A 16016-nucleotide genomic window follows, 5' to 3' on the forward strand; every position below is an offset into this window, starting at 1 on the left:
ACTGTCACTCAGAATCTGTACAAATCCATTGGGAAATAAACTGAAATCATTTTTAGGGGGATAATACAAAAAATTGCAAAAAACTAAAATAATGTGGTAAAGGTTTGAACACCCTCTTTTAATTGGAAATGTGAGATCATGAGATCCAATCTCACGTTAAATAGTAGTCACTCATTTAATGTGATTCTGATTAACCCCATATAAAGTTTAGCTGCTTTAGTACAATTTCTCTGACATTTTCTTAGTAGTATCTTACAGCAAAAGTCATGGTACAAAAACAGCTTACAACACAGCAAAAGGAGCTCATTTGTGAAAGTTATCAGTCAAGAGGAGGGTACAACATTTATTTTAAAGACATTGGATATACATGGAACGATCATCAAGAAGTGACTTAAATTTGAACAAAGTGACATTACCTAGTACTGGACGTCTCTCAAAACTGTATGAGCAAAACTAAAATAAAATTGGTCTGCAAGGCTGCCAAGAGGCCTACAGCAACATTAAAGAAGCTGCAGGAATTTCTGTCAAGTACAGCTTGCATACAGCGTATGACAAGAATCTCATATTCTTCATATGCCTGGCATGTAATAGTGGCAAGATGAAAGCTTTTTCTTACAAAGAAAAACATCCAAGCTTGGCTATGTTTTGCCAAAATCTACATCAAGTCAGCCAAAAGCATGTGAGAATACATGTTGTGGTCTGATGAGACTAAGGATAACCTTTTCGGCTATATTTCCAACACTGCGCATTACCAAAAGAACATCATACCCACAGAAACGCATAGTGGAGACAGTGTTATGTTTTGGAACTTGTGTTTTTGTCATGGTGGAGGGAATGAGCAGTTCTAAATCTGTCAAATTTTCATCAAAACTTTCAGGCCTCTGCTAAAAGGCTCAAGATGAAGAGGAATTTGACATTCCAGCATGACAACGACCATAAGTATACCTCAAAATTAACAAAAGAATGGCTTTGCTGAACATAATGAAAGTTTTGGAACACTGCAACCAGAGTCCAGAGCTGAATCCAATTGAAAATCTGTGGATTGATCTGAAGAGGACTGTACATAGGAGATGTCCTCGCAATCTGAAAGACCTTGAGTGCTACTGCAAGGAAGGATGGACAAAGTTTATCAATTCTATATGTGCGATTCTGATGTACTCCTAGCCAAAACAACTGAAGGCTGTCATAAATTAGAACTTTAACAAAGTATTAGTTTAACGATGTGCATATTTGTGAAACCACATTATTTTAGAATTTTAATTTTCTTTTTCCACCCAAAAAGATTTCAGTCTGTTTTTGAATTGAATTGTACAGATTACGGGTGACATTAAAGGTTGAAAATGTTCTGAAATTATTCTTCTCGTTATGATTTTTTTTACATGACAAAAAACAGCCATTTTAACATGGGTGTGAAGACTTTTTATATCTACTAACTATAAACTACATAGGAAGTAAATCATTTTTTCAAATACCAATTGACTGATGCTTCCAATAGTTGCAGACCGGTTACTATGGACAATGACTACAGATAAGACAAATTAAAATCTGTTCAATGCAATAATTTATCATTAGTTCAATGCTATGCACAAACTGACACCGAAAGGGAACCTGTCAGCAGATTTTTGCCACCTAGTCTGAGAACAGCATAATGTAGAGACAGAGACCTTGATTCCAGCGATGTGTCACTTACTGGGCTGCATTCTTTAGTTTTGACATGTTTTATCAGCAGAAGATAATTAGTAGAGGACTAGTCTGGGGCTATGTATAAGCCCGCCTGCACTACTGATTGGCAGCTTTCTTTTACTTATACACAGTGTACATAGAAATCTGCCAATCAGAGGTGTGGGCGGGGTTATACAGAGCTCAGCCTTCAGAGAACTGCTAGATCTGCAGCAGATAAAGCAGTGATTTTATTAAAACTACAACAAGCAGCCTAGTAAGTGATAAATCTCTGGAATCTGTGTCCTTACCACTAGATCTTGTTGCTCTCAGATGAAGGGCAAAAACCTGATGACAGATTCCCTTTAATGGAATAACTAAAAACATTAGAGCACAAGGAAAGAAATATAGACAGACTATTCTAAATTGGGGTTGTAACCTTGTATGTGCCAGCCAGAGGCGGATGGGCTCATTTCTGAAGCATTGCCTCCTTCACATATAGGCTCCAGTCCACAGGATCGTGGGCAATGAGTACAGTACAGTCACTTTATTGTTACTATTTGCAGGGAAGGTTCACCATCTTTCCACATTGACAAAATACAGACACCATAAATGATACCTGGAATCAGCTGATTATGCCAAGAGCAGTTGTGGGGAATTGGATTATCCCTCTATCACTGCCTCTATCACCATCACTCCTGCTCTGAAAGGGACCGATTCCTGTTATTAATGTATTTTAGTGCCTTTCCCTCATATTCCAGTGCAGGTTAACCAAAGGTGAACCTTCCTATTAAACAAATGCAATTTCTATCTACAGACTATCACACATCACACGTGCTGTAAATCTTAGCACAGCGTACAGTCTGAAAGAGCAACACTACACATGAGATTTAAGGGCAGCTCGGATCTGGAAGGCAACGCGTCAGCTCATTATGGAAAAATGATCAAAAATTATGTATTTCATCTCAACCAATTATCTATTCCAGGAATCCTGGAATTCAATAAAAAAATAAATGAAAACCCAACAGAAACAATTAAAGTCAATGTGTCCATCTGGATTCATCAGTTTCTGATTAAAAACAGATCCAGCATAGTTATGCTAAAGGGGATCTGTCATCAGGTTTTCACTATCTAATCTGAAAGCAGCTTAATGTAGAGACAGAGACCCTGATTTCAATGATGTGTCACTTACTGATCTGCTTGCTGTCATTTGATAAAATTACTGTTTTGACTATTGAAGATCTACCAGTTCTGTGAATGCTGAGCTCTGTATAACCCCTCCCACACTTCTGATTAGCAGCTATCTGTGTACACTGTGCATAGGCAGAAAACTGCCAATCAGCGATGGAGCTCATAAATAAGGAGGACTACATGGCATCAAGTATACTTCAAGTATGCTAGTCCTCTAGTGATATTATCCTGCTGATAAAATTGTGATTTCATTAAAATTACAGCACACAGCCCAGTAAGTGACACAGCGCTGGAATCAGGATATCTGTTTCTACATTATGCTGTTCTCAGATTAAGTGGGAAAAATCTAGTGACAGATTCTTGGTAAATATACACTTAATCGGTATTGTTAATAATTGTGTCTCTGAGATATATATGTACAGTGGGTACAGAAAGTATTCAGACTACTTTAAATTTTTCACTCTTTGTTTCATTGCAGCCACTTGATAAATTCAAAAAAGTTCATTTTTTTCACATTAATGAATACTCTGCACCCCATCTTAACTGAAAAAAAAAGAAATGTAGAAATTTTTGCAAATTTAATAAAAAAGAAAAACTGAAATATCACATGGTCATAAGTATTCAGACCCTTTGCTCAGACACTCATATTTAAGTCACTGTCCACTTCCTTGTGATCCTCCTTGAGATGGTTCTACTCCTTCTTTGGAGTCCAGCTGTGTTTAATTAAGCTGATTGGACTTGATTTGGAAAGGCACACCTGTCTATATAAGACCTCTCAGCTCACAGTGCATGTCAGACCAAATGAGAATCATGAGGTCAAAGGAACTGGCCAAGGAGCTCAGAGACAGAATTGTGGCAAGGTACAGATCTGGCCAAGGTTACAACAGAATTTCTGCAGTACTCAAGGTTCCTAAGAGCACAGTGGTCTCCATAATCCTTAAATGGAAGATGTTTGGGATCACCAGAAGTCTTCCTAGACCTGGCTGTCCAGCCAAACTGAGCAATCGTGGGAGAAGAGCCTTCATGAGAGAGGCAAAGAAGAGCCCCAAGATCACTGTGGCTGAGCTCCAGAGATGCAGTAGGGAGATGGGAGAAAGTACTACAAAGTCAACTATCACTGCAGCCCTCCACCAGTCGGGCCTTTATGGCAGAGAGGCCTGAAGGAAGCATCTCCTCAGTGCAAGACATATGAAAGCCTGCATAGAGTTTGCTAAAAAACACATGAAGGACTCACAGACTATGAGAAATAAGATTCTCTGGTCTGATGAGACGAAGATAGACCTTTTAGGTGATAATTCTAAGCGGTATGTGTGGAGGAAACCAGACACTGCTCCTCACCTGCCCATTACAATCCCAACCGTGAAACATGGTGGTGGCAGCATCATGCTATGGGGTGTTTTTCAGCTGCAGGGACAGGAAGACTGGTTGTCATTGAAGGAAACATGACTGTGGCCAAGTACAGAGACATCCTGGATGAAACCTCTTCCAGAGTGCTCTGGAACTCAGACTTGACCGAAGGTTCACCTTCCAACAAGACAATGGCCCTAAAAACAAAGCTAAAATAACAAAGGAGTGACTTCAGAACAACTCTGTGACCATTCTTGACTGGCCCAGCCAGTGCCCTGACTTCAACCCAATTGAGCATCTCTGGAGAGACCTGAAAATGGCTGTCCACCAACATTCACCATCCAACCTGACGGAACTGGAGAGGATCTGCAAGGAAGAATGGCAGAGGATCCCCAAATCCAGGTGTGAAAAACTAGTTGCATCATTCCCAAGAAGACTAATGGCTGTACTAGCTCAAAAGGGTGCTTCTACTCAATACTGAGCAAAGGGTCTGAATACTTATGACCATGTTATATTTCATTTTTTCTTTTTTAATAAATTTGCAAAAATGACTACATTTCTGTTTTTTTCAGTCAAGATGGGGTGCAGAATATACATTAATGAGAAAAAAATGAACTTTTTTGAATTTACCATATGGCTACAATGAAACAAAGAGTGAAAAATTTAAATGGGTATGAATACTTTCCATACACACTGTATAGCATATGAAGCTACCAGTAACAGTTTTACATCAAATAATTCTCATTCAGTACATCTCTGCACTTTATAAATCTATTTTTCTTTAATATTCTTTCTGTTAAATCGTATTTTCCATTATATTTGGCCTGCAGTTCATTGCTTCTGTCCTCCTTAGACTATTCCCATAGCATAGTCTTATCAATCAAGTCCTAATCAGTTCACTCTATTTCTTTCAGGTTGGATTTTACAGCAGCTAAAATGCCAAGTGCCAAGTTGGCTGCATTCTCCCCAGTTGGTAAGTCAATTTTCTTTGAAGTAGATATTAAGACAGCTAGTGAATGTTAAATAACCTTATATTTTAAAGGTGGTTATTCCTTCTGTCCTGCCATTAAATTATGTGGGACATCTACTGCATGTCATTTTAATTGTCACTTTTGAGATCTTACTTCTTTTGGACGAGTTTCCATAACATGCTTCAAGTCTTGGAGATTGTATGGATTATCAAAAAGACAAAAGTAGCAATTGTCCAGGGGCCTTCTCCACCTATTGGTGGCCACCTCCAAAATCCCTTAAATGCTTCAAAGATACCCAAAGTGTTCTTTCAATAATGTAATTGTTTTAAAATTTGCCAAAAAAGGAACATTATACAGTTTCAACTCATTCATAGAGTTGGTAGGAAAAGATGTTAAGACTCGGTCCAGTGGCTGTGTCAGTAATCTGTGGTCATGGGACAGGAGCCTTGAGAACTGCCTCCTACCTGACTGCATCCAATGCTCTTCCTATAATTAGCCAGCACATGTGCATGACGCAAAAACAATGTACCAAGCTGGCTAATCATAAGCCGGGGATACCATCAGATAGAAGGCCATTTTCAAGGCTGATAACAAGGGTCCTTCAAATCAATTTGAACCAACTCTACTCATATATATTGTTTTAGTGAGGGCCTGAAATGATTTTTTCTATTTTTTTCTAACCTCTTATCATATCTGCTCACAATGGAAATTGAAGAAATACAATAGACCATCTTTTCTGTTTGTCGTCAAAGGATGGAACAAAAATTTGATGACTCTAGCTTCTTTATCATTAGAGGGAGAAGGGATCAACCATATTGGAACGCAACATTCCCAGTCATTGTTTTCCACCAAAAAACATATTTTTGGACAACCGGGCTGCCTTTATGTCAACTCAGTTTTCGAATTCTGGCAAAATTGGTGGCATCTGATAACAATTATCTTATATGTATTGCTAACATCATTTAGTGGTTCATTAAATCACTTTGTTACTGGGGGCCACTTTCCCAAAGATACTGCAAGAACCATCGGCACAGAAAATTACGTGAGAAAACAGACGCCTGTCCGCTGGTGCAACTAAATATCAGCCAAGTTGTAATACCACAACCCTGATTATCTTTTTTCTAAGTAACCAAAGTTTCCATCGCTTATACAGAATTATCACGTGCTTGTGTCGATGTAAGGATATTGGTTCTGAATAAATCTAAAAACCTAAATTTTAATATCCATCTATTCATCCAAAAAAAAGAAAGCTGCACATTGATTAGAGAGTGACTGCAAATCCCAGGACCCAACTCATAGGAGATACAATCTATCTTATTTAATTGGAAGTGTCCCTTAATTTTTATAAAATTCTCAATTCATAGTTTACTTTTTGTGGTTATTAGTAAATCTGACAACAACCCATCCTACATCTGCAGAATTCGCAGTATCCACTATAGAAAAGATGAGCCGTAAAGAAGAGGAGAATGCTTGCATTTGGAAGAAACAAACAAACAACATACGTGAAACCTTCGTATTTATGGAAGTTCTTGGATCGTAAGTAATGCAGTCACTTTTTTCTGTAATATATTTAGGTTTTAGTTATGCTACATCTGTTCTTGTCTTTGGCTGCCGGCATGTCTTTATTAGAATTTTGTGATATGAAGCAAATAACACTATCCAAAAGTTTTGACCATCTACACCCTCAAAGAGGACATTTCACCAGATAAAAATTGGCCAAGTTGTGTTCTTATTTTATTGTCACTGTTCTACTTATTCTGTTTTTTTCCACCATACATTTCTGGAGAAATGGTCTTTTTTATTAGTGCTAACTAGGGTTGAGCGACTTTCATTTTTTTAAGATCGAGTAGGGTTTTGGGAAACCCGATTTTGTCCAGAGTCGAGTCGAGTGCAGTCGGCCGATTATCGCTAAAAGTCGGGGATCGACCGAAACACGAAACCCAATGCAAGTCAATGGGGAAGCATAGTCGGCAGTGAGTGGAGGCCAGGAAAACACCTACAGTGCCCATTTTAATGCCAAAAACATCCATTCTTGTTTCTGAAGCTTGTCAATCTTAATTAACTTTATAATAATAGTTGGGCATAGGGAATTGGGGGTCATTTGGCAAAAGTTGTGGGGGGAGTAGGGCCGGCTCAAGTTTTTCGTGGGCCCAGGAAATGCGGACTACGTCACGGCGGTGTTGCAGGGAAAGGTAAGTATTTAAAAGTTGCAAGTGCTGTGATCCTGAGCAAGCAGGGGGGGGGCCCACTCGTTCGCATTGCCACTGGCACAGGGCCCCTCAAAGTACGGCGGTGTGTTTGCATGGCGGGGGCGCCTCCCACCAGCAGCGACACTTTTGCGTACTCTGAGGGGCCCTGTGCCAGTGACGTCGCCAACGAGTATGCCCCCCCACCTGATGAAGGAACCTGCACTTTCATCTGCACCTTCCTCTTTGTCCCTGTGTAAGGTGGTATAACATGCGGGAAGGGGAACCTTACTTTCAGCAGGGACAGATTCTGGCTGTGTAGAGTACAAGGGGAATGTAGTGGTCTAGGTCAATGTACCAGCAGACTCATTTAGCAGTGGCTGGGCAATGGGCAGGATGAGGAGGAAACAGATATAGGGCCAAAGAATAAAGTAGGCTACATGCAGTTCAAAATTGGTAACAGGACTAAACAGGCGGCATTGCTTTGTTCAGTGGAGTAGCAAACCCAAGAGCAGCAGACACTGTTTCAAGGGCCTAACCACACTAGTAGGCCAAATGCAGTTTAATATCTGATAGTATAGGGCGAAAGCCAGAATGTGGAAGCTCAGCTTTGTTCAGTTGAGGACAACACCAGGGAGGGGCAGACACCTTTAGTAGGCCGGAAAAGCCTATTGCATTTTTTAAAATGGTAATTTGGAGCAGAAGGTTGAAGCTCAGCTTTATTTAGTTGAGGGCAACACCAGGGAGGGGCAGAAGCCGTTAGTAGGCCCTAACCACCATTTTTTTTTTTAAAACCACATAATGAGAGCCGGAAGGTTGAAGCTCAGCTTTATTTAGTTGAGGACAACACCAGGGAGGGGCAGAAGCCGTTAGTAGGCCCTAACCACCTTTTTTTTTTTTAAAACCACATAATGAGAGCCGGAAGGTTGAAGCTCAGCTTTATTTAGTTGAGGACAACACCAGGGAGGGGCAGAAGCCGTTAGTAGGCCCTAACCACCATTTTTTTTTTTAAAACCACATAATGAGAGCCGGAAGGTTGAAGCTCAGCTTTATTTAGTTGAGGACAACACCAGGGAGGGGCAGAAGCCATTAGTAGGCCCTAACCACCATTTTTTTTTTTAAAACCACATAATGAGAGCCGGAAGGTTGAAGCTCAGCTTTATTTAGTTGAGGACAACACCAGGGAGGGGCAGAAGCCGTTAGTAGGCCCTAACCACCTTTTTTTTTTTTAAAACCACATAATGAGAGCCGGAAGGTTGAAGCTCAGCTTTATTTAGTTGAGGACAACACCAGGGAGGGGCAGAAGCCGTTAGTAGGCCCTAACCACCTTTTTTTTTTTTAAAACCACATAATGAGAGCCGGAAGGTTGAAGCTCAGCTTTATTTAGTTGAGGACAACACCAGGGAGGGGCAGAAGCCGTTAGTAGGCCCTAACCACCATTTTTGTTTTAAAACCACTTAATGAGAGCCGGAAGGTTGAAGCTCAGCTTTATTTAGTTGAGGACAACACCAGGGAGGGGCAGAAGCCGTTAGTAGGCCCTAACCACCTTTTTTTTTTTTAAAACCACATAATGAGAGCCGGAAGGTTGAAGCTCAGCTTTATTTAGTTGAGGACAACACCAGGGAGGGGCAGAAGCCGTTAGTAGGCCCTAACCACCATTTTTTTTTTTAAAACCACATAATGAGAGCCGGAAGGTTGAAGCTCAGCTTTATTTAGTTGAGGACAACACCAGGGAGGGGCAGAAGCCGTTAGTAGGCCCTAACCACCATTTTTTTTTTTAAAACCACATAATGAGAGCCGGAAGGTTGAAGCTCAGCTTTATTTAGTTGAGGACAACACCAGGGAGGGGCAGAAGCCGTTAGTAGGCCCTAACCACCTTTTTTTTTTTTAAAACCACATAATGAGAGCCGGAAGGTTGAAGCTCAGCTTTATTTAGTTGAGGACAACACCAGGGAGGGGCAGAAGCCGTTAGTAGGCCCTAACCACCATTTTTTTTTTTAAAACCACATAATGAGAGCCGGAAGGTTGAAGCTCAGCTTTATTTAGTTGAGGACAACACCAGGGAGGGGCAGAAGCCGTTAGTAGGCCCTAACCACCATTTTTTTTTTTAAAACCACATAATGAGAGCCGGAAGGTTGAAGCTCAGCTTTATTTAGTTGAGGACAACACCAGGGAGGGGCAGAAGCCGTTAGTAGGCCCTAACCACCTTTTTTTTTTTTAAAACCACATAATGAGAGCCGGAAGGTTGAAGCTCAGCTTTATTTAGTTGAGGACAACACCAGGGAGGGGCAGAAGCCGTTAGTAGGCCCTAACCACCTTTTTTTTTTTTAAAACCACATAATGAGAGCCGGAAGGTTGAAGCTCAGCTTTATTTAGTTGAGGACAACACCAGGGAGGGGCAGAAGCCGTTAGTAGGCCCTAACCACCATTTTTGTTTTAAAACCACTTAATGAGAGCCGGAAGGTTGAAGCTCAGCTTTATTTAGTTGAGGACAACACCAGGGAGGGGCAGAAGCCGTTAGTAGGCCCTAACCACCTTTTTTTTTTTTAAAACCACATAATGAGAGCCGGAAGGTTGAAGCTCAGCTTTATTTAGTTGAGGACAACACCAGGGAGGGGCAGAAGCCGTTAGTAGGCCCTAACCACCATTTTTTTTTTTAAAACCACATAATGAGAGCCGGAAGGTTGAAGCTCAGCTTTATTTAGTTGAGGACAACACCAGGGAGGGGCAGAAGCCGTTAGTAGGCCCTAACCACCATTTTTTTTTTTAAAACCACATAATGAGAGCCGGAAGGTTGAAGCTCAGCTTTATTTAGTTGAGGACAACACCAGGGAGGGGCAGAAGCCGTTAGTAGGCCCTAACCACCATTTTTTTTTTTAAAACCACATAATGAGAGCCGGAAGGTTGAAGCTCAGCTTTATTTAGTTGAGGACAACACCAGGGAGGGGCAGAAGCCGTTAGTAGGCCCTAACCACCTTTTTTTTTTTTAAAACCACATAATGAGAGCCGGAAGGTTGAAGCTCAGCTTTATTTAGTTGAGGACAACACCAGGGAGGGGCAGAAGCCGTTAGTAGGCCCTAACCACCATTTTTTTTTTTAAAACCACATAATGAGAGCCGGAAGGTTGAAGCTCAGCTTTATTTAGTTGAGGACAACACCAGGGAGGGGCAGAAGCCGTTAGTAGGCCCTAACCACCATTTTTTTTTTAAAACCACTTAATGAGAGCCGGAAGGTTGAAGCTCAGCTTTATTTAGTTGAGGACAACACCAGGGAGGGGCAGAAGCCGTTAGTAGGCCCTAACCACCTTTTTTTTTTTTAAAACCACATAATGAGAGCCGGAAGGTTGAAGCTCAGCTTTATTTAGTTGAGGACAACACCAGGGAGGGGCAGAAGCCGTTAGTAGGCCCTAACCACCATTTTTTTTTTTAAAACCACATAATGAGAGCCGGAAGGTTGAAGCTCAGCTTTATTTAGTTGAGGACAACACCAGGGAGGGGCAGAAGCCGTTAGTAGGCCCTAACCACCATTTTTTTTTTAAAACCACTTAATGAGAGCCGGAAGGTTGAAGCTCAGCTTTATTTAGTTGAGGACAACACCAGGGAGGGGCAGAAGCCGTTAGTAGGCCCTAACCACCATTTTTTTTTTTAAAACCACATAATGAGAGCCGGAAGGTTGAAGCTCAGCTTTATTTAGTTGAGGACAACACCAGGGAGGGGCAGAAGCCGTTAGTAGGCCCTAACCACCTTTTTTTTTTTTAAAACCACATAATGAGAGCCGGAAGGTTGAAGCTCAGCTTTATTTAGTTGAGGACAACACCAGGGAGGGGCAGAAGCCGTTAGTAGGCCCTAACCACCATTTTTTTTTTTAAAACCACATAATGAGAGCCGGAAGGTTGAAGCTCAGCTTTATTTAGTTGAGGACAACACCAGGGAGGGGCAGAAGCCGTTAGTAGGCCCTAACCACCATTTTTTTTTTTAAAACCACATAATGAGAGCCGGAAGGTTGAAGCTCAGCTTTATTTAGTTGAGGACAACACCAGGGAGGGGCAGAAGCCGTTAGTAGGCCCTAACCACCATTTTTTTTTTTTAAACCACATAATGAGAGCCGGAAGGTTGAAGCTCAGCTTTATTTAGTTGAGGACAACACCAGGCAGGGGCACACAGACAGACTCCTTTAGTAGGCCTGAAAAGCCTATTGCATTTTTCAAAATGGTAATTTGGAGCAGAAGGTTGAAGCTCAGCTTTATTTAGTTGAGGGCAACACCAGGGAGGGGCAGAAGCCGTTAGTAGGCCCTAACCAAAGTTGAAGGCCAAATGCAGTTTAATTTCTGATACTATAGGCCGAAAGCCAGAAGGTGGAAGTTCCGATTTAGACAGTGGAGGACAATTTGAATTAGGGACTGCAGACAGACTTAGTAGGCTGTCCCCTGTGGACCATGCATCCACCACATTAACCCATTGCGCCGTAATGGACACGTAATCTTCCGTGGCCATGCCTACAGGTCCATGCGTCTGTTGTCAGGTGCACCTTTGTACTCACAGATTGCCAGAGTGCATGGACAATGCGGTCTTCTACATGCTGGTGGAGGGTTGGGATGGCTTTTCTCGCAAAAGAAGTGTCGACTGGTTAGCTTGTAGCGTGGTACAGCGTAGTCCATCATGGCCTTATTAATAGTAAATAAAATATATAACTAGGCTCTATGAACTTTTAAATAGGTTCCAGGGGTACACGGGCAGCATTGGTGTGGTCAGTGGAGGAGTATTGCAAGTAGGGGCTGCAGACAGGCTATCAAAGGCCTAAAATAACAAACAGTAGGCAGTCATGGCAGTTTTACATCGGTTACATGGATACACAGGCAGGCACTCCAGGCAGCATTGTGGTCAGTGGAGGAGTATTGCAAGTAGGGGCCGCAGACAGGCTATCAAAGGCCTAAAATAACAAACAATAGGCTCATGGCAGTTTTACAGCGGTTACATGGATACACGGGCAGGCAGCTTGGTGGTGGTGAGTGGAGGAGTATTTAAAGTAGGGACCGCAGACAGGCTATCAAAGGCCTAACATAACAAACAATAGGCTCATGGCAGTTTCACAGCGGTTACATGGATACACGGGCAGGCAGCTTGGTGGTCAGTGGAGGAGTATTTAAAGTAGGGACCGCAGACAGGCTATCAAAGGCCTAAAATAACAAACAATAGGCTCATGGCAGTTTTACAGCGGTTACATGGATACACAGGCAGCTTGGTGGTGAGTGGAGGAGTATTTAAAGTAGGGACCGCAGACAGGCTATCAAAGGCCTAAAATAACAAACAATAGGCTCATGGCAGTTTTACAGCGGTTACATGGATACACAGGCAGCTTGGTGGTGAGTGGAGGAGTATTTAAAGTAGGGACCGCAGACAGGCTATCAAAGGCCTAAAATAACAAACAATAGGCTCATGGCAGTTTCACAGCGGTTACATGGATACACGGGCAGGCAGCTTGGTGGTGGTGAGTGGAGGAGTATTTAAAGTAGGGACCGCAGACAGGCTTCAAAGGCCTAACATAAGAAAATGGGCTGGCTGTAGGCACTTTATAATTGGTTCCAGGGGTACACGGGCAGCAGTGGTCTGGTCAGTGGAGGAGTATTTAAAGTAGGGACCGCAGACAGGCTTCAAAGGCCTAACATAAGAAAATGGGCTGGCTGTAGGCACTTTATAATTGGTTCCAGGGGTACACGGGCAGCAGTGGTCTGGTCAGTGGAGGAGTATTTAAAGTAGGGACCGCAGACAGGCTATCAAAGGCCTAACATAACAAACAATAGGCTCATGGCAGTTTCACAGCGGTTACATGGATACACGGGCAGGCAGCTTGGTGGTCAGTGGAGGAGTATTTAAAGTAGGGACCGCAGACAGGCTATCAAAGGCCTAAAATAACAAACAATAGGCTCATGGCAGTTTTACAGCGGTTACATGGATACACAGGCAGCTTGGTGGTGAGTGGAGGAGTATTTAAAGTAGGGACCGCAGACAGGCTATCAAAGGCCTAAAATAACAAACAATAGGCTCATGGCAGTTTCACAGCGGTTACATGGATACACGGGCAGGCAGCTTGGTGGTGGTGAGTGGAGGAGTATTTAAAGTAGGGACCGCAGACAGGCTTCAAAGGCCTAACATAAGAAAATGGGCTGGCTGTAGGCACTTTATAATTGGTTCCAGGGGTACACGGGCAGCAGTGGTCTGGTCAGTGGAGGAGTATTTAAAGTAGGGACCGCAGACAGGCTTCAAAGGCCTAACATAAGAAAATGGGCTGGCTGTAGGCACTTTATAATTGGTTCCAGGGGTACACGGGCAGCAGTGGTCTGGTCAGTGGAGGAGTATTTAAAGTAGGGACCGCAGACAGGCTATCAAAGGCCTAACATAACAAACAATAGGCTCATGGCAGTTTCACAGCGGTTACATGGATACACGGGCAGGCAGCTTGGTGGTCAGTGGAGGAGTATTTAAAGTAGGGACCGCAGACAGGCTATCAAAGGCCTAAAATAACAAACAATAGGCTCATGGCAGTTTTACAGCGGTTACATGGATACACAGGCAGCTTGGTGGTGAGTGGAGGAGTATTTAAAGTAGGGACCGCAGACAGGCTATCAAAGGCCTAAAATAACAAACAATAGGCTCATGGCAGTTTCACAGCGGTTACATGGATACACGGGCAGGCAGCTTGGTGGTGGTGAGTGGAGGAGTATTTAAAGTAGGGACCGCAGACAGGCTTCAAAGGCCTAACATAAGAAAATGGGCTGGCTGTAGGCACTTTATAATTGGTTCCAGGGGTACACGGGCAGCAGTGGTCTGGTCAGTGGAGGAGTATTTAAAGTAGGGACCGCAGACAGGCTTCAAAGGCCTAACATAAGAAAATGGGCTGGCTGTAGGCACTTTATAATTGGTTCCAGGGGTACACGGGCAGCAGTGGTCTGGTCAGTGGAGGAGTATTTAAAGTAGGGACCGCAGACAGGCTATCAAAGGCCTAACATAACAAACAATAGGCTCATGGCAGTTTCACAGCGGTTACATGGATACACGGGCAGGCAGCTTGGTGGTGAGTGGAGGAGTATTTAAAGTAGGGACCGCACACAGGCTATCAAAGGCCTAAAATAACAAACAATAGGCTCATGGCAGTTTCACAGCGGTTACATGGATACACGGGCAGGCAGCTTGGTGGTGGTGAGTGGAGGAGTATTTAAAGTAGGGACCGCAGACAGGCTTCAAAGGCCTAACATAAGAAAATGGGCTGGCTGTAGGCACTTTATAATTGGTTCCAGGGGTACACGGGCAGCAGTGGTCTGGTCAGTGGAGGAGTATTTAAAGTAGGGACCGCAGACAGGCTTCAAAGGCCTAACATAAGAAAATGGGCTGGCTGTAGGCACTTTATAATTGGTTCCAGGGGTACACGGGCAGCAGTGGTCTGGTCAGTGGAGGAGTATTTAAAGTAGGGACCGCAGACAGGCTATCAAAGGCCTAACATAACAAACAATAGGCTCATGGCAGTTTCACAGCGGTTACATGGATACACGGGCAGGCAGCTTGGTGGTCAGTGGAGGAGTATTTAAAGTAGGGACCGCAGACAGGCTATCAAAGGCCTAAAATAACAAACAATAGGCTCATGGCAGTTTTACAGCGGTTACATGGATACACAGGCAGCTTGGTGGTGAGTGGAGGAGTATTTAAAGTAGGGACCGCAGACAGGCTATCAAAGGCCTAAAATAACAAACAATAGGCTCATGGCAGTTTCACAGCGGTTACATGGATACACGGGCAGGCAGCTTGGTGGTGGTGAGTGGAGGAGTATTTAAAGTAGGGACCGCAGACAGGCTTCAAAGGCCTAACATAAGAAAATGGGCTGGCTGTAGGCACTTTATAATTGGTTCCAGGGGTACACGGGCAGCAGTGGTCTGGTCAGTGGAGGAGTATTTAAAGTAGGGACCGCAGACAGGCTTCAAAGGCCTAACATAAGAAAATGGGCTGGCTGTAGGCACTTTATAATTGGTTCCAGGGGTACACGGGCAGCAGTGGTCTGGTCAGTGGAGGAGTATTTAAAGTAGGGACCGCAGACAGGCTATCAAAGGCCTAACATAACAAACAATAGGCTCATGGCAGTTTCACAGCGGTTACATGGATACACGGGCAGGCAGCTTGGTGGTGGTGAGTGGAGGAGTATTTAAAGTAGGGACCGCAGACAGGCTTCAAAGGCCTAACATAAGAAAATGGGCTGGCTGTAGGCACTTTATAATTGGTTCCAGGGGTACACGGGCAGCAGTGGTCTGGTCAGTGGAGGAGTATTTAAAGTAGGGACCGCAGACAGGCTTCAAAGGCCTAACATAAGAAAATGGGCTGGCTGTAGGCACTTTATAATTGGTTCCAGGGGTACACGGGCAGCAGTGGTCTGGTCAGTGGAGGAGTATTTAAAGTAGGGACCGCAGACAGGCTATCAAAGGCCTAACATAACAAACAATAGGCTCATGGCAGTTTCACAGCGGTTACATGGATACACGGGCAGGCAGCTTGGTGGTCAGTGGAGGAGTATTTAAAGTAGGGACCGCAGACAGGCTATCAAAGGCCTAAAATAACAAACAATAGGCTCATGGCAGTTTTACAGCGGTTACATGGATACACAGGCAGCTTGGTGGTGA

The 16016-nt window shown here is 43.2% G+C and overlaps 1 protein-coding gene across 3 annotated transcripts in view; it reads left to right on the plus strand.

Moving 5' to 3' along the window:
- The window catches only part of LOC143815688 (uncharacterized), a 187274-nt gene that overhangs the window by 106807 nt on the left and 64451 nt on the right, over positions 1-16016 (plus strand). For all 3 annotated transcript variants that reach the window (XM_077295200.1, XM_077295202.1, XM_077295201.1), the window contains 2 exons: positions 5112-5170; positions 6587-6704. In XM_077295200.1, coding sequence (XP_077151315.1) covers positions 5134-5170; positions 6587-6704 — 155 coding nt within the window. In that variant the 5' untranslated portion in view covers positions 5112-5133. The remainder of the gene's footprint in view (positions 1-5111; positions 5171-6586; positions 6705-16016) is intronic.

The sequence above is a fragment of the Ranitomeya variabilis genome, chromosome 3 (genome assembly GCF_051348905.1).
Source record: "Ranitomeya variabilis isolate aRanVar5 chromosome 3, aRanVar5.hap1, whole genome shotgun sequence".
Taxonomy (NCBI): Eukaryota; Metazoa; Chordata; class Amphibia; order Anura; family Dendrobatidae; genus Ranitomeya; species Ranitomeya variabilis.